This window comes from Atractosteus spatula, chromosome 21, assembly GCF_055471065.1.
Source record: "Atractosteus spatula isolate fAtrSpa1 chromosome 21, fAtrSpa1.hap1, whole genome shotgun sequence".
Taxonomy (NCBI): Eukaryota; Metazoa; Chordata; class Actinopteri; order Semionotiformes; family Lepisosteidae; genus Atractosteus; species Atractosteus spatula.
Genome location: NC_142726.1, coordinates 17,844,616 through 17,863,985, shown reverse-complemented (window position 1 = coordinate 17,863,985; position 19,370 = coordinate 17,844,616). Strand labels below are relative to the sequence as shown.

The window sequence follows — 19,370 nt, the reverse complement described above, 5'->3', positions numbered from 1 at the left end:
GATAAAGATAAAGGAGGAATGAAAGGCGTTTTTTAATCACAGTTAAATTGCATCTAAAACAAATCATTTGTGTTTTTATTTCTGATGTGTTTTTCATAAAGAATACTTCCCAGTTCTAAATACAGTTGTCTACAAGTAAAATGTAAATGGGAATAATGGTCCTTTGCCAGTGTAGAGATAATTGCAGGATTGTCTGCCACAATTGGAGTGGATCAGAAAGTATTATTTACAGTTAGAATTTTTTTTTAATTGTAGGATAAGTTCAAGGATTTCTTGAACTGGTTAATTTTTTTATAGGCTTTCATCCCATGTGGATCTATCACATTATTTCATTTCATAAAGTCACATTATTTCATTTTCAGAAATCCTTATCTTTCCAAGCAGCATTTTAGTATAATTACAATATTTAGTGCTGCTTGGGTCTTGACCACCTTCTCTAGAGATAGCCATCCGAAACCTTGAGTAAGGAAACTCGGAGGTCTGATCCAGACTGTACGGAGGCTGTCCCACTGCTGTGCTGTAGTTCTTCTCCCAGTCCTTTTTCAGCCTCCTTTCCCAATGTTTCTCACCAGGGGATAAACTGTATGCAAAGTACTGGATAAAGATACAATGCATACTCGATGTACTGCACAGTTGTTAAGAACGTTAAATAACACGATTGACCCAAGTTAAAACAAAATACTGAGTCCTTTCAGCTGATCATAAAATAGACATTAATACCACAAAACATTTGAATATTTTGAAGCATTTTTAAAGTGCAGTGAAACATTGAATAATCTCTAATGAAAGCAATATTGGTGACCTTTTGTGTTTAAAATGACATGTTTTTCCCCAGGCCAGAGGAGGTTTATAATGTAAATTTGGACAAACCTGTCCTAAGAAAGCTTGAGTAAGTACAGAACTAGAGTGTAAAGGTGGTTGTGGATTGTTCTCTGCATGAAGCCGTTCAGGATCAGTGGGGTGTGATGCTTCAGCATTTGAAAATATGGAGTAACATCAGGTTTTACCCAGTCAAAAGCATTTGCCATTTATCAGTTCTTTTCTGTATAAATTAAATGTGTATAAGAATAAAAAATTAAAATTACTCAGATTCAAATTTGTATTTTAATGACCTCAAAAAGAGAATATAAATTTCTAAATTTGCATCGTTAATGTATGTATATGTATATACATAGTATAGTATAACACTATACAGTATATGCAGCTTACAGATTGTCCTCATTGTTTACCCTCGCAGAAATAAACACTTCATTTCTGTTATGGTATTTGAAGAAATGCATTGGAATTATGTGGACAGGCTAACTGAGTGATGGTGAAGTGTTTTGAAACTTATGTGGGTAAAAACAGGCTTCATTCAGAGAACTCACACCTCAGCAAGGACAGAGCGTCCCAGCCCAGCTGCTCTCAGTGCAGATTTGGAGAGAATCCTCCTGCCTCAGTTACCTTGGCTTGTTTGCTTGAAGTGATCTGGCTGAAGGGTTTAACAAGGCTTTTGGTGGTGGGGATCGAACACTGGCAGCGTGTGAAGTGTTTGCTAATGCTGGAATTGTCAGTCAGGCTCATTGCTTGTATGGGTGGGGTGTATTTTTTGTTCCACAAGCTTTTCAATGCTCTTTTAAAGGGAACTCATGGAAAGATCATGATAAAACTCTTAGAAATAGCAGTGGATGTAAATTTCAGTGGTGGCTGGAAAGGTTTTTATTTGTGATTTTATGCAGTACAGTATATATAGTAGTATATACAGTGCTACACATGGACTTGTGTATTTTCATTTGGTCTAAGTTTAGCTTTAGCTGAATATTCATTTATCTCTTTCATACTTTCTGTACAAAATAAAGACACATACAATACTCATCACTCCTTAAACGAGCACTTTACTTATGAGCAATCACTAAAACAAGTGATACATCTGCATACCTACTGTTATAGGAGTTATCATCCCTGCTGATACAAGCTCCAGACATGTTGCTGTCTTAACTATCTGAACAGATATTGTAAGGTTATTATACTAGTTATAGTCTAGAGTAATATTTTGAATGCAATTTTTTAAAAAATAATATTGATTCAGGTATTTTAACATTTCATGCAATTAAATGTTTCAATTTAATTCTGAGTACTATAAATTTGTCTGGAGAGATACTCTGTAAATCATCCTTGAAAGAGCATTAATAGCATTGAACAGAAGAGGAGTGGGCTGTTACGTTTCCATGTACCATCAAAGCTCAGGTGCAGTGATCTGTGCTTTGTCACAAACTTTTGCAGAGGGAATTTCTTGCGAAACCTGGCTGCGACTCACTGGGAAAAGAGGACAAAAGTATTCAAAACCAGGCAAGAGGAGCCAGTGAGCCAGGAAGAGTGGCATTCTCCGGATGTTGTGGTCACGTCTCCCAAGGGTTCTGGCTTGGGGGTTAGCCCAACCTCTTGCTCTGCAGGTACAGCACATGCCCCTCTGACAGACACAACCTTTTTATCATTAATTTTAACTCAAGATCCTCTGCTGCACACTTGAGAAATTTAGAGTGTGATTTGTATCCTTCTCAAACAAGTAAGAACAGATTTGCGTTTATGAATTAAAATACATTGCTTGAGTGAATATAGTTTTAAAATGGGAAAAAAATGTTGTAGCTTTTAAGTCTTATAAATAACTTCTATCTGCCTACAGCTACCTGTTTGGTTTATGTAACTGAACTCCTGCTCATTAGCAGCAATGAGTGACATTCTGAGCTGAGATTAGCAATGAGATCAGAATTTCTCAAGAGGTTTTCTGATGTTCTTGTGAATCATGAAACCAAACAGTGATTATTGCAATCAAGTGAGTAAATTAGTGAATGAAGCAATGAAGCTGTGATAGAAGAACAGATTTGGCAGAGAACCAAGAAGTTACAGAAAACATTTACTCATTGATGGAAAATATTCTTATGGATACAACAGGTGATGATCATGATCATTTTGTATCTAAAACTGCAGCTTCCGAAGCCATATAACTACTGAATTTTTTATAAAACAATTTAAAGCAAGAATACAAAAACAGTGTAGGTCATGAGCAGTCCTGTCAATAATCCCATCATGCACTACTGGGTCTGTTAGCTGAGTATAAAACAGTTTTCCTTAGAGCTCAAAAGTTGTAGGTGGGCTTTATGAAGACTAATGAAATAATGGTACTATATTAATTTTCTTCCTAGTGCAATATGAAAGAATAACTTTGTAGCTCTCCATTTTACAACTAGAAAAACATTTAAAAGTAGAAATATTAAGTGAAGAAATGGAACCGGAAATTTTATGGCTTTTTTGTTTTAATAGATGCTTGTGGTTTCACTTAACTGTCCGAGTGGTTCACACATCAGAAACCCTCTTTGAAAGGCAGGTGACAGTTTAACTCCAAGGTCCACACCTTTGTAATATATCTGTTTTGGCCATCAAATTTAAGGGAGGCTAAATCACATATATCCCCATTACCAAATATTCAGGTGTTCATTACAGGTGGAGACTACAGAGAGCAAAGCTCTTTTTTCTGAAAGTGGCTGAAAATCAAGTGTTGAGTTAAAGGCTGCTAGTACAGGCAGATCTAGTGTATTCTTAGAGAGTTCATGTGCCATGTTTGTGCTGTAGGGGGTGAACAGCAGGACGAGAGGGTGAGCCAGAGAGAACCCAGCTCCTCCTCCGGTGCTCTGGACCAGCCTGGAGATAGACAGGTGGCACAGAATGAGCAAGGCAAGCGATTTGATCTTCTTCCCTACTATTCATTGTTCTGTCCCTTTCATTTCAGTGTTTCTCAAATACCATTCCATTCCTTTTGTTTTTCCTGGACAACTTTCAAAACTATTCACGATAAGCAAGATTAGCTCCTCTTTTTCTTTTATTTCAGAGGAATATGTGACTGAACAATTTTATCTGAAGCAAAAAATATTTTTTTTAATATCACTTGGTTTAATGAAATATTAAAATAAAGTTTGGTAAATGGACAGTCTTTGTACTGCTTCTTATATTTTAGTTTTACTTCCAGTTTTAAACTTTTCATCCTAATATTTGAGTAATTGGTTTTATAATGAAGAAGGTAAAATGAAGTTGTATAGTAAGGAGGTATTGTTTTAGAAAATGAGAAATGTACTGCACAAACATTGTATTAAAATGAATCTCAGATCAGACATGCAGCCCTCTGTGTGCTGAACACGTGGAAAAGGTGGAACAATTTGGTGGATCTCCTCACTCTCCAGGTTTAGAAGCAGTGAGTTGCTTTGCTTAAATCGCTTGGGTGAGGTGTTGCTGAAAAAGTGCCTTGAGAGATCCACTACAATCTGTAACACAGCTTCCTCTGATCTGGAAGGATTTCTGTTTAATGAAGAAAAAGCCATTTTACTCAAAACCCATTATTACAGTACCTTTTCACTTTCAGATTAATTAGACATTTTGTTATACAAAATCCCAAAACGTAAATATCAAAAGCCTAGAAATGTAAAATCTTTTAAAAGGTTCTATGCTGATTTTTAAAAACTAATTTTACATGCAGTGAATAATCTTAATCAAGTCTTCTATTTGTTTTCATTTGGGGGCTCAAGTCCGATTGATAAAAATCTCATGTTTTTGTGGATGTCAGCCAGATTATATAGTCACCAACTACACCCTTGCCTGGAGGTAGAAAAATTACAGTAATTATACAGCAAGCATGTAAATTGTTTAGAGTAGGAGGTCAAAAAATGAAAAGTCTCAAATTGCTTAGAGATTAGTTCACTCTGTAGCGAAGCGAGTAGCTAGCTGCTATCTTTTTAAAAGAGATGGTGGCTTGTGGAAACACTGAGGTTTATCCCCATGTTGGACATTTAACAGGCAAGTACATTCAATTTTGATTAATTCTGTCATTTTTGTCAGGTGTTTCTGTATGTGGAAGAGTTGACAAACCTGGTTCCAGCTGTAGAATGGCTTGATGCTAATCATTGTTAGTTTAAAAATGTCTTGAGATATGAAAGCCATTACACTGTTTAATGTATAAATCCTGCATACATGATATATTAAACCTGTAAGAAACTCATAATTGTCAGTTTCCTGCATCTGAAAAAAGTCGGATTGAAGTTGAAGTTTACCACAAAAGTAAATGAGCTTCAAAATCCATTAAAATGAAATAAGGCTTTTAAAATAATGTAAGAGTTTGTTTTATATGAGGCACTACAGCAATGTTCTTTGATTAGTTTTTCTCCTTCCTGACCCAGGAGGAACTATCCAGCGGCAGAGTAGCCTGGAACAGCACAGCACCCTCTCCAGTGACACGAAGTTCATGCTGGACATGCTGTTTTCCAAGAACAAGGGTGATGCAATGGTTCCCCAAGAGTTAGAGAACCATGTGGATGAAGAAGAGGAGAAGGAAGGTGGTGAGGAGGGCAGCATTCAGGGGAACCAGCTGCTCTCTAGCATTGAGAGCCTGGTCAACCGCCTTTCCTGCCAGGAATCTCAGCCCCAGCCAGACAGCCAGCGCAGGGCTGAACTGGAGGGGATGGGGGCTGCTGCAAGGGCAGCAAGGGAGCACTTTGCTGAGGAACCGCAACACAGGAAGTTGCGTGCGCAGTACAGCATCGATGCAGAGATCCACTCCAGGAGCCTGGAGAAGACCCAGATGACCCCACTGTCTCGGGATGGTGAGGTAGCTTGGGACCGACTGGAGACAGGCACCAGAGAGCTGAAGATCAAGGACTTGGACTTCTCTGACCTGCTAGAGGAGGAGGACATTGATGTTCTGGACATGGACAACTTTAAAAGCAGCTTGCCCAGTGGGGGCTCTAGGCCTCCACTACCTCCTCCACCCCCGCCTCCATCTAGCAATTCTGGAGCCCCACCACCTCCCCCACTCCCTCCAGGTGGTCCTGGCCTCTGCCCTCCTCCCCCTCCACCCCCTCCTGGCCACCCCCCTGCACTCCCCTTACAGCCCTCTGAATCTGCCTTTTCCAAGAAGAGGAAAACGGTGAAGCTCTTCTGGAAGGAGCTCAAGCAGCCGGACACCCCCAGGAAGTGCAAATTTGGGCGAGGGACAGTGTGGGCCTCTCTGGATAAAGTGATGGTGGACACAGCAAAGCTGGAGCACCTGTTCGAGTCTAAAGCCAAAGAACTGCCTACAGTCAAGGTATTCCTTAGCAGTGCTTCCTAAATCAGCCTGCCAGCTGGCTAGGAAAGGTGTGATAAGAGAACAGGAAAAATTAATGGTAACTTGAAATAGAACATAATTATTCAATAAAATCTAAAACACTTCTGCCAACACTGCTGCTGAGTGCTTTTGATTCTTACTTGCTTATTTAATTATTTTTAATTCATATTATTGTCCAATCAAAGAACACATTGAAATTTAAGTAATCTTTATATTTATTAAACTAAATCTTTTGTGCATGTCTAAGTAATGTTGAAAGTACAATTGGAAAGTGTTAAGATTGATGTTCATCTGTGCTGATGTTGTGAAACTCATCAGATGTGCCTTTTCTTTGGTTTCAGAAAGGAGGTGAAGGAAAGAAAACTGAGATACTTGTGCTTGACCCCAAGAGAAGCAATGCAATTAACATTGGAATGACAGTGTTACCCCCAAAACACATAATTAAAACTGCCATTCTGAACTTTGATGAATTTGCAATTAACAAGGAAGGCATTGAGGTAGGAGTAATGCTATTTTGCAATCAGCTTACAACCCTGTCATTACTCTGTGATTGAATACTGCTCTCTAGGTTCCACTTTGAATAAGATGTCTGTCCTTAATTTTTTATTAAGATGAAGCAGGCGTATATCTGAAGTAAAAGTTCAGTTTGGTCTTGGTGATTTTGAGAAACTTACCATCAAAAACGAGTGCAGCTTGGAAATGGCAATGAACAAGATGTCCAATTCATGATTTAAACCCAGTGTTGTCTTTCCCATTTGTTATTGTTTATTACTTATTCATTTTTAAGAGTAATTTTCAAATTTTTGAGTGAAACATTATTAATTTCATGGTGTAGTGTTGTAGAAACACATTCAAATCTGTGAGTGTCACTAATAACTTTGATTACTAATAAACTCATTAACCATTTATGGTTAAAAATCAATTCTGTCGGGACTGCAGTGTCATGTCAGACACTAGACTGTAGAACCAAGGTGAACACTGGACAGAGGTTCTCTCCCAAAAGTTGTTTGCCTTGAACTTGCCACATTCAACATGCACACTCAGAAAAGTTCTCTTTTGTGCATAAAAGCTGCTTGTTTATTTTTAATTTCTTATTTTATATTGAAACTTTACGTCTTTACTTGTAGCTGAATCATTATTCTATTACTTTATCTCACTCATTTGAAAAATCTGTAAAACTGATAATTGTGATTATTTAATAAGCATATATGGACACCTTGTTTAAAACAATAATTTGATAACCTAATAACATCAGAATATTCAACACAGTTGCTGGAAGACCTGTCTGGACTTCTAGGTCCCACTGCCCATAAGTATTGTTGTACAACAATGAAATTATTTTATTTTCCTATCAAAGCTTTTTCACAGTAAATTAACCCCTAATGTTTTACACAAAAAAAATTAAGACCATGAAGTGTTAAAGACCGTTTAAGTTGCTCATCAGAGACGATGTTGGCATACCAAAGTGACGTCAGTATTACACATAATCCCAATATTCTTGAACTGACTGTTATAGAAAATCCTGACCATGACTCCTACGGATGAGGAAAAGCAGAAGATTCAAGAGGCGCAGCTGGCCAATCCGGACATGCCTCTGGGGACTGCGGAACAGTTCCTTCTCACACTCTCATCCATCAGCGGCCTGACATCCAGGCTGCAGCTCTGGGCCTTCAAGCTCAACTATGAAGCCCTGGAAAAGGTCAGTGATAGGACTTTCCCTCTGATGGAGAAGGAGCCTCATTACATATTTTTGCTGCTGCGTCTGTGCTAGTCTTCATAAAAGCACAAGAAAAGCTACAAATGAGAGGAGGCCATTTAGCTCACTTGACTTCTAGTAGTTGGTACATGTTTCGGTGTTGATTGTGAACAAATTTATAGAGATGACTTTGCCATTCTTTTAGGATTTTGAAGGCTGGTTGGATTGGTTTGAAGAAGGATTGGTTTCCCTCGTAATGTTCTCTGTTGGAAACTGAGAAGATGCAATTGTTTCAGCCTGTCAGTGTTCAAAATGTTTTTAACCCACAAAAGTATTTGGTTGCTCTTTTCTGCACTCTGCACAAAGTAACTATTTTTGCAGAGCATAATAATAATTAGACAGTTGTCTGAAGGAGGTCTTACTGCTGCATCAAACTTTTTAACATAACATGAATCAAATTCTGCACTTTTAACTATATCCTATTTTTTTTCATTTCTTATTATTTATCAACAGTGTCTAAAAGATGTAAATACTGTTGACATAAACAAAGTCTTTATAAGTACCTCCTTTCAGCTCATTGTTCACAATCATATTTTTCTAGGTTGTTTTTGCTGCATGTATGTAATACTCTGTACTCATTTGACTCTTAATTCTTGATAAAGCTCAGTTCTAATAATATTGAGAAAATAAAAACATAGAGTTGACATAATTTTTGTTGGTCTATAATCACTTCGTTTTGTTCTTTTTATGGCTGGGCACTACATAGCATTAATCCAGTCAATGGATATTATCCCATTCCTGACTGGTGAATCCATTTTCTTATAAACCTATAAATAACATCTTTTTCTTCCTTAAGTACAATTGAGATAAAATTTGTTTCTTAAGGGATTCTAGGGCTTGTAATATTTGTTTTATTTTATTTGTGTATGCTTTACATTTGCTACAGTATATTTATAATAACACTTTATTTACTCATCATGGGGCCTGTTGTTGATTTCATCCTGGGTAAAGAATGAGTGCAATGAGTAAAGTTAACGAATTCTCCATCTCAATGCTGTATGTATTGACAATAAGACATTACAGATAAAATGTATGGGATTAAATTAGGTTAAATTTTAAAAATACTTTCAATCAACTAGATACTTTCTGCTGTAAAGTTTACTGTATAAAATAAATTGACAGTAAATGTCTGTTAGTGTCCATTAGATTTTCAGAGTTTTTTTAAACTCTGATAGATTTAAAGGCATTATTTCAAACCTGTTTTCCTAAGTGTAATATCATTCACTAATCAACATCAACAACAACAGATGGAGTTGTTGAGATATTATTAATTTACTGTATATATGAAGTGAGATCTTTCACTTTATAAAATCTGGTGTCATGTCATAAAAACTAGTATGTCAATTACGTTTTCTACATATCTGTTTCATTATTTTTAATTCTGTACCTATATGGTTGATTCCTGTTTGGGGTTTGTGTTCCAGGAGATTGCAGAGCCCCTGTTTGATCTGAAACTGGGAATGGAGCAGCTGGCAAAGAACATAACCTTCAAACACATCCTCGCTACACTTCTGGCCATTGGAAACTTTCTGAACAGTTCCAATGTAAGATCTGTCCCTGTACTGAATACATTAACACCAGTTTATGACTGAAACCTTAGCTCAGCTTGAGACACTACTGGTCTATGAAATGTAATGATGGGGTATCTTATACTGCTAAAAAAAGTTTTTAAAATAGGCCTGAACATATTTGGTGCTTCAGAAAATTCACAGAAATGGTATATACTGATCTGTTTGATTTTTCTTGAAGGCAAAGGGCTTTGAGCTGAGTTACCTGGAGAAGGTGTCAGAGGTTAAAGACACAGTGCACAGACAGTCTCTTCTGCACCACACATGCAATTTTGTAGTGGAGAACTTTCCTGACACGTCTGACTTGTATTCAGAAATCGCAGCCATTACACGATCAGCCAAAGTGAGTATTATAAATACTATTATAAATACTAACCTGAAAACAGAAACTCAATTTTTTTCCCTTTGTAAACATTTCTTGGTATAATTAGCCAAAAATATTGTAATACTTTTAAACTGATTTTCCATCTGTGGTTCTGTGGTTTCCATCTAAGCTTCTGATGCAGCTACATCTTGATGTTGAGATTTTGACGTTTTTCTCTAGGTTGATTTTGACCAACTGTCGGAGAACCTGTTGCAGCTAGAGAGGAAGTGCAAGGCATCATGGGATAACCTTAAGGTGATTGCGAAGCATGAAACCAAGGCTGTGCTGAAGAACAAGATGACAGAGTTCCTAAAGGACTGCACTGAGAGGATCATCATCCTAAAGGTTGTTCACAGACGGATCATTAACAGGTGTGAACTGCCATGCATCTGTGAAAAAATAGGCTGATGGCAGGATTTTTGTTTGCTAATGGCACAAAATTTATTCTGCAAGGCACAAAATGGTAACTGAGATTGTCATAAGTTTAAGGTATTTTGTCATTCTTTGTTCTGAAGATAAAATACAAGTACTATACAGTCAAAACTTTACCTATATGACAAAGAAGGATATTTTGTTCCTGGGCTAATTGTACAGAACTGTTCTACTAAACTTGAGTGTTCCGTTGGTGTATAAAGGTGGGCATGAACTAATTCCCACAGGTTCCACTCCTTCTTGCTGTACCTGGGCCAGCCCTCTTACTCTGTTCGGGACATCAAGGTCACCCAGTTCTGCAGGATCATCAGCGAATTTTCCCTGGAGTACCGCACCAGTAGGGAGAGGGTGCTGCAGCAGAAACGGAAACGAGCAGCGTATCGTGAGAGGAATAAGACGCGTGGCAAATTGATCACAGAGGTTAGAGCACGGCTGCAGCAGATCAGGCTTCTAGAAACTGGGGCATTCCTGCTTCACTTGCAGGGTCCTTTCTGCAAAGAGTTCATGTTTATTAAATTAATATCACTTTTACACTGAAAAGTATAATCTATTTACTGAATCTACTTGAAGGACAATGTGTGAGAATAAAGATTTCTTTGCTGCTGATTTAATCACCAGTTGAACATTTCTGAGAATGTGAAAATGAGCACTGTCCCAGATGCTGCCAGCTGTTACAGCTGGCCCTGGGGACTGGGTGATGTGATGTCTTGGTTGCAGAGGTTGCAGTGATGATGCTGTGTTTCAGACCGAGAAGTTCTCGGGCGCAGCCAGTGCCCAGCAGAACAGCGCAGTGCCGGCATGCCAGGCAGCAGAGCCAGACCAGGCAGGCGAGGAGCACGAGAACATGAAGAACCTGCTGACCACTAGCAATGACAGTGGGATGCGCCGGACCCGGGCAACAAGGAGTAAGAGCGCCATCTGGTGCTTGAGACTGAGATGCTAATCCAGACTTGCCTAAACTAACGTCTTTGTTGTTGTTCATAGCTAAAACACTTACCTTCCAAGAACCAGAATCATTAAGTGACTTCTTACTAAAGACAATATCAAAATAATTTTAACTTTTAATAACAGGGGTTGCAGATTTTTAAGACTGTTTGAAAGAGTCTATAATTCTAAAATGTATTCTAAAAACGTCAGATATGTGATTACCCTGAAGGTAGATTGAGATTCAGTGAAAACAAATGTTTAGATATTTGTTTTTTTCTGTTTTTAATGAGGTCTAGGAATGGTCAGTGCATCGAGTATCACAATAACAAAAGAGGACAGTCCAGGTTCACAAGATGATGCAACAGATGAAATTATGGATCGCTTAGTGAAGTCTGTAACGCAAAACCCCAGTGAGAGGCCATCAACTCCCAAAACACGCAAAAGGTCCCGTGCCAACAGGAAATCCTGTGAGTATGACATGCTGCTTGTTGACAGAGCAGCCTCAAACATCTGCATCTCTCAGGCTGGCAACACAGTCACTCAAAGACATACACCTTTCACTTCACTCACACTCAACACACTTCTGCTTACAATACTATAAACGGTACCATTAAGGAAAAGGACAGATCACATGTTGTCAAGTCATGTACAGTAAGTAGTACATTATACTGTAAGCTCATTCATATTGAAAACAAATATTGGGTATATAATAAAATGTGCTTTAGTGAATGTGAATCTAAACTTTTCTGTTTATTGTTCCTGACAGGAAGCATTACTTATAATGGGAAGCTTTAGTCATAGAATCAGACTAGAGAACAATACTACTACTTCATAAAGACTTCAGCTCTTAATGCTTATTACTTTTTTTTAAAAAATCCTACTGGTTCTGAGCACTATATTTTCATAAGTTCAGTTATATTTTAAAGTCTAATTTATTCGGTAAGGCCAAAGTCCATAGCTTAAGGTCAGAACAGTAGTGCCCACAGATTTGAACCTACAGTCTAGCTGTTATGAGTCTAAAGACCCTAACCACACTGCTGCCTTCAGTTCATATCCACATGATCTTTAGCATATAGAAAAGTGTGTACCCTTAAGCTGCCACATTCTCTAATCTTTGTAATTATGGGAGTGTTTCCTTCCTGTGTGGTGTGCAGCAGATAAGGGATGGAAGATGAGAGGAACAGTAGCTTTCAGTAGCCAGTCTGACTTCGCAGCTTTACTCAGAACATTAATTATGCTAAGACATAAACAGTAAGTCCCCTGGTACCTGTTGACATCAGTTACAATACATTGGGGCTACAGTTTACAACTTTGAGTTTGCAGACTTATTTATTTCTCCACAGCATACACTGTTTTAGCTGTTCTGTGTGCAGTTACCTGAATTTAATTCCTACTGGTGTGAATTGTAACCTTTTAATAAAATGATCTGACCTGTGGCTTTTCTGCTAGGGGGTTGTGACAGTGCCCTGATTATTGTGTTCTGTCCCCAGTGCGGAGGACTCTGAAAAGTGGACTGTCCCCGGATATGGCCCAGGCTCTTGGGCTGAGCCAGCCCACCGAGGATCTGTGAGACCAGCAGAGCACAGGGTCAAAGGAGAAAAGACAAACTCACTTTGAAATGCTGAGGGTTTGAGAACATGTTTTATAATGTTCTGAGCATTAGGCAACTTAAAAGACCCAACAAACATGCTAGAAGGACAAAGAACCAATAACCTTTGTGAATTTAATAAACCTTGAAGACCTAAAGTACTATAGTGTCTTTAATACTGAAACTGTTCAGCATCATGTCCTTATTGAATCTAAACATGTTATCAATAAATAACCATCACAAGGCAGAACCTACAGTAAAAGGCTTTGAAGATTTAATATTTTACTATATAAATAGGATAAAGTGTTTTAATTGTAAAAACGTTTTCAGATGCTAAGCTGCTGTATAAGTTATAAGTTGGCTGAATATTTTGTAAACATGATGTAAACATAAGAAAAGATGGTTTTGTAAAGTATGTGTACTGAATTTGATTCCTGAATATTTTATTTTGTAATTTTGGTATTGTTTAGAAGTAGTTCTCAGGAACCTGGTTCAGTTACTGATAATTTTGCTATTTAGTGAATGTCTTTTAAGCAGTCCATCTAGTTTCGTAGTACTCCTAAATAGAAACTGTCTCTGAAAGTTCTTTAAACCCTTAAGCTTCTCTTGATGGAGGATGTATGAAGACATACAGTATAAACTGCATCACATTCAAATCGGATTCTCCCACCATCTTGAATCTGCAGCCCATTTTTACTTTTTTTCAGCATGTTATGTTGTTGGTTAGTTTAGCACTGTGCTTCCATTTTTATCAGTTGGATCTTAATATTCAGTTACATACAATTCAGCGGTGAAGATCACTTATATCAACTATCACAACATTTTTGGGAAAATGTCAATGGCACATCACTGGACCATAATGGTATTTAACAAGTCAGAACTGGCCAAACGTATTCCTGTGATCAGCACCAACACTCATGAAATTATTGTCTGTAAACTTTATTCTGATCTAGTTTATGTGGCATCCATTAAGTCAGTCTGGAATCTTACTGGACTAAATTTATTGTCTGAAACCATTAGACACATGAAGTTCTACATGTTACAAAAAGCTTTAAAATGCTGAGATGGCATGGATTGAATATCATAGTAGTACACATATTGTGAAGAAATACATCCATAATATGGATATCACTTTTGGCACTGGGAGTCTTAGGTGTGCAAATGTGAAGTTTTTGTAGCAATTATTTACCTGCTTATGATATTTACTTATCTTATGTGTAGTTCTAAAGTTGCGAAATTATGAAATTCATCCTTTTTTAATACTTGTTCACACAATGAGTGTATTTGAGAATCCCCAAATTACTCATAGTGGCATATTAACAGAATATGCTGTTTTTGTTTTCTATGTCTTTTGTATATATTAAATACTATAACCAAATTTAAAAATTGTTTTATCTTCTGAATGCTATTTTCTAACATTTCTCCTTGAAAGCAATTTAATTTCTCAATGCAAGACCAGGGACTTGATTGCTTTATGATACACTGAAAATACTGTATTTGGTGTTGACAGTTTTATAGTACTTTTCATTCTACAGGATCCACAAGTGTTGCGCATGTAGGAGAGCACACACCTCATCCATCCCCAACTGCGGCCCAACCTGGGAGACACAGCAGCCATTCTGCACCAGCAGCCCCACCTGGGCAAAACACAGCATCCATTCTGCACCAGCAGTCCCACCTGGGAGACACACAGCAGCCACTCTGCACCAGCAACTCCCATCCCCTGTCTGGATCCTTTCACAGAGATTAAAAGACTCCTCCTCTATGTAGACAGAAGCTATCAGAGAAGTCCTCAACCTTTTTCTACTATCTTATTTTCCATATCCTCAAATCCTCGCTCTTTCATTCCCACAGTAAGCTGAAATGGCTCCCACAACGGAAATGATGCTCTTTTGAGGTTGTCCTTTTTAGTAAAACTACAGTTTTGGATTGTAAATTCAACTGTATTTAGTTCATATTTAGTTGTAAAAGACTGGAATAGAGTATGCGTGTACAGTCTTTATTTTACATTTTTTAATATGGTTTTACAGTGTAAGAGTAAGAAACACGAACAGCACGATGGGCAGCTTATTCACAACCTCGAATACACTCGCACCTTGAGACGAGAACGTGTTGCGCCAGTGTTACCAAGGGCCACAACTCCGTTGCACTGCGCCTTTAAACAGCTGTTCTCGCTTTCGCGGAGGGGGGCAGTCACGTGCGAATATACGCCAGAGGTTTTCCTCGGTACTGTGGCAGGAGGTTCTGCTGCAACCGGGTCTGGAATAGGAAGCTAGTTCCCAGGCTGACAGCGTTTCATTTAACATTTAACATTTACCAGGCATCTGTAGGCAGGATGGTGTTCTGCCAGTGACTGTGCTGGTTAAGATGCTGAGCTGCGCAGCGTACCTGCTTGTAACGGCAGCCACGGAGACTCTGGGTGACCTTTACGTGGCTGAGGCTTCGGTTATTCCTGAGCCGGCTTCTGGTCTTTCTCCTGTGTCCACCCCCATTCCCTTTGGGGACCCTGCCAGTACCGTTGCTACCGCAGTGCTGCCAGATGGGAAGACAGTCGAACCCTGTGACACAGGTGCCGGTACTCACACGGCGACGATGACCGAGTTTGAGATTGTCAAATGGGAATGGAGCTACGTCCAGGCACCCTACCTTACAGTTATCTGGATTATGATTGCCAGTTTTGCAAAAATACGTAAGTAGCCAATTTGCTTCTTTTAAAAAGGGATACCAGTACGGTTTTATATATGTATATAATTTTTAAGGTTTCTGTCGTGTTCCTATAAAGTCTTTAGTCTCTGAGCAGCATTTAAATGTGCACTACATAGGCGTTTTTAGCATCGAGACAAATTTGTAATTGAGCGCCGCTTAATTAAATTAAATAAGCGGATCATATTCTTTGTGACTGTGTTAGAAAATGTGTAAGTTCGAATGGAAAATGGAATATGAGTAGAAACAATATCAATACATGTTGTGTAGAAAAAAATATTAATTGCCTAAAACAATTTTGAAACCGTTAGATAAGTTTAAGTTTTCCCCTTTTTCTGAGAAATGGCAAAGACGTTCGTTCATTTCCACAGGAGTGTTCAGAACATCCTCAGTTTTGTTCGTCTTAATATTTTATTAAAACGCAGGTGTTTCCGCTATATTGATCCTAGCAGGGTTCGCCACTTCTGTTGCTCATAATTATTAATATAAGCGATCCGGTCCAGCTCTGTATATTATTTTCCACACAGAGGCGTGAGGGACAATTCGTTACTGCTCCGGCCAAGTGGGAAGATTGAGATGTGTACATGATGCACTGTAGCATGTTTGTGTTCACATCTTGGAAATGGGGATGTTTTGTCAGGATCACGATTTTTCCTCCGCTCTTTCTGCGATAATGAAAGGACAGTTTGAGGAATATTGAAATATTAATTTCTCTGACCTTGCACTCTGGTGCGTCTCAGCAGATTTGCATTTTTCTTGGTGTCGATGAAGGCCAGTTATTTACAGGACACTATTTTTTCCATTTGTTTTTTTTAAGTGAAATATTCTCATGTTTCAGGAATAGATTTTAGTCTTCCTTTTTACAGCCACATGCAATTGTAAACCCAAACTGTATAAAAAGGAGAGATCCCTGAAGACCGGAAACAAGCACATTCAAAGGAGGAATTTTAAAAGCAGTCATCTGGGCTGTCTTGGACACAACAGACAGAAAAGCACATTGCAAGTGGAGTTGGAGAGTTGTTGCTATTTCTAGGAATTGCATTGGATTAATATTTTTTTAGACTTAACTGGTAACCATAGGAACTGGATAGACATGTTGGCTCTATGTATAGACAGAATGTTTTAGAAATCTTGTTCAAAATATCTATTACAGTGTATGCAGTTAACATGAGTACAGTATGATTTACAAGATTCTGCTGAAATATTGCAGCACAGCTTTCTGATTTCTCACAGAAGTAAATCAATAAGTGAAAGATATACGGTATAGAAATACTACTTAAAAGTTAACTTGGTTTCCAAGAAGAAGCTTGCAGCACTGCCTGTGGGAGGAAAGCTACTAGTGCGCAGAGTGAGGAGAACCAGCAGCCGTTCCAGGGAAAGAGTCTGATGTGCGCTCAGCACTACATCCTGGCTGTTTTTAAAGGCAAGAATGGTCACTGCAAACTGTCAGAAAACCATTGAGGAGTCTGTGGTAATTTAATTATTGAATGCCTGAAGCTGCATTAAGTCGTGAACATCCTTAGACCTGTATGCTTGAAAAGCATACAGACTCCTGTCCTTATCTAAATGTAAAAAGTAGAACATGTCAAAGGCAGATGGTCTGTAGAGTCTGGTGTTTGTAGCTTCTGGTATTTCTGGATCCCTCCATAGTGTCTCTTCATGTGTGTTGGCCTTGGTGTAGGATCATGTGTGCAGTTACAGTACTTCACATAAGGCCAGAGGGATAAACCCAGTGTTACTCAGTGAAGGTGCTCATAGAGATGCTCTTGAACTCCAAAATCTCCACCCTCTCTTCCGCTAAGCACACTGCACACAGAACACTGTGCAGTTCTTCATAACACTCACTTTTGAAAGGCAATGATATAAAGATCAGGTGTCTGGTTTACTGAGTGGAATTTGTTCTTTGGAAAACAAGGAAGAAACACAGTGGTTATGCTATGACAACCACTTGTTCCCTGAAGAATCACTTGTAAAATTGCACTGTACTGTATATTATATTTTCAAAGTTTTGTATTTTTATCTTCTTGTGTTTTCCACTGTTGTGTCTCTGCCTTTGACAGTTATCTTTGATTTGTGGGCCGCATCTGGGAACATGAAAGTTTTAACAATGCACTTGCATGTAAATGCTTGATGAAGGCTTTAATTATTTTTCTCCATATTTTTTCTCACCTTTAGAAAACTTCAGTTTGGTTTTGTAATGATTCCAGATGATCCTCCTATGAAGACCATTCTTGTTAATTAAATAGGCTAATCTGATGTTCATAAAGAGACTGGATTGTATTGTTTATATCTTGGTTTGATGGTGCTTCTGTTATCCAGCACTGTCTGCCTGTAGACCAGGTCACCTGACACCAGACCCAACCAATCACTAATCAGCAACCTCAGCTGCAGGGAAGTTATTAGTGTTCTCTTTTGAGGAAAGGACTATATAGCTTTTCTATTTTAAAATTCACAGCATGTATTTCTACTCCTCAGAAAGTCTTAAAACTGGGTTGCTGTCTTAGGCATGTTCCTTTCAGAAACTGGGTGCATGAAAGAAAAACTATCTTGAATATGTTTTTAGGCATCTGACATGCAATGATATTCCATTGAACCACCAGAAGGGGTGCCTACAACATTTTCCTGTAGGCCATTATCTTCTATCAGAAACCTGAAATGAGAATTAGCACAGTACGTTATGAAATATTCACTGTTCACAAGTTTCCCTGCTGAGTGAAGGTGGGAGTAGGTCAGAACCACAGGCTCATCCACCTGCCTACTACTGTGACCAGGATCCGGTGTGCTCTAGCATCACAGGGTTTTTCCTTCTGCTAGGGAAGAAAAGAGCAAAGTGCCTTGGCTCTGACGCGGTTCAGCCAGGAAGGGTTAAACCCTGTTCTACAGATATCTCTGGTTCAAGCCTGGGTTCTGTGCTGTGTCTAGCAGAACGCAGTTGGCCTCTGGGTTTGGTGAGACCTTTGTTGGTTCTCTTGGCTTCTAGTGAAGCTGGGGCTCTTGGTAGCTGCTGGGTGCCAGCAGGCTTGCAGTGATGCCAGCCTGAGGAGAGGAGCTCCGGTAATGTCGTATCTGATGCACTTCTTATGTCCAGGTCTGTCAAAGAGAATGTGTTCCAGTCCTTAGCTTGGCTGGGAATGAAAAATAACTTAATTTCTCATTTATTTCTAAAGAGAAATTATTGGCATTTCTGTGTTTGAACAAGATGCATTGGATTTCAGCTTTGTTACGAAAGTGGAAGAGTTCTGCTGTACTGTATAAGACTATTTATAAGTACCGTAGTGAATAATGGAATTCGAATCAATACAGTGTCTGTATCATTCTGGAATCTTCAGCTTATTGAGATAAATTGGTGGCTGTAATTTATTTTCTGTGTCTGTCCAGAAATTGACATACTGTATTTCTTTACAGATTTTCTGAAGAGGTGACTAATAATGCTTAACTGCATAGTGGGTTTGTTGTATTATATGTCTAAAGGCTTTCAACCTTCCCTGTAGGTACACTGAAATCAGCTCTCAGATGAATAAAAGTGTTAAAGAAAGTATGTATCTGAGTCAACTCACCTTCTCTTCTCACCTGACGCTGCACTTTGTCCCCTTTGAAATTAATTGTATTAACTTTTTTTGCCCCATAGGGAATTTGTCTTCCCTCATCAAGAGCTCATTAACATACTGTATAACAAATACGACAAGAATTCAACACAGCAACAGTACAATACTATTATTACAGTACTACCAACATTCAACACCATCACTCAATCAGAACTCTTCCAAAACCGTAAGATTAAAAAACAGTCATTTTGCAGATAATCTCTTTTAATGCATAACTTACTTCTCCTTTTTTTGTTTTTGTAGTACATCTGTGTACTTAGCACAGAGCAATATTTACCAGTTTAGTTTCTCATTTGC

The 19,370-nt window shown here is 38.5% G+C and overlaps 2 protein-coding genes across 4 annotated transcripts in view; both read left to right on the top strand.

Moving 5' to 3' along the window:
• The window catches only part of fhod1 (formin homology 2 domain containing 1), a 45,062-nt gene extending 31,882 nt beyond the window's left edge, over positions 1-13,180 (top strand). For 2 of the 3 annotated variants that reach the window (XM_088938743.1, XM_088938741.1), the window contains 13 exons: positions 836-889; positions 2,263-2,432; positions 3,610-3,711; positions 5,205-6,109; positions 6,472-6,627; positions 7,647-7,829; positions 9,311-9,430; positions 9,636-9,797; positions 9,999-10,189; positions 10,478-10,670; positions 10,996-11,155; positions 11,468-11,644; positions 12,668-13,180. In XM_088938743.1, the coding sequence (XP_088794869.1) occupies positions 836-889; positions 2,263-2,432; positions 3,610-3,711; positions 5,205-6,109; positions 6,472-6,627; positions 7,647-7,829; positions 9,311-9,430; positions 9,636-9,797; positions 9,999-10,189; positions 10,478-10,670; positions 10,996-11,155; positions 11,468-11,644; positions 12,668-12,747 (2,653 nt within the window). In that variant the 3' untranslated portion in view covers positions 12,748-13,180. The remainder of the gene's footprint in view (positions 1-835; positions 890-2,262; positions 2,433-3,609; positions 3,712-5,204; positions 6,110-6,471; positions 6,628-7,646; positions 7,830-9,310; positions 9,431-9,635; positions 9,798-9,998; positions 10,190-10,477; positions 10,671-10,995; positions 11,156-11,467; positions 11,645-12,667) is intronic. The other variant, XM_088938742.1, reaches the window with a different exon arrangement.
• Positions 13,181-14,993: 1,813 nt separating this feature from the next.
• slc9a5 (solute carrier family 9 member A5) overlaps positions 14,994-19,370 on the top strand; it is a 30,168-nt gene continuing 25,791 nt past the window's right edge. The window contains exon 1 of the mRNA XM_088938984.1: positions 14,994-15,454. Within this exon, the coding sequence (XP_088795110.1) occupies positions 15,133-15,454 (322 nt within the window). The 5' untranslated portion in view covers positions 14,994-15,132. The remainder of the gene's footprint in view (positions 15,455-19,370) is intronic.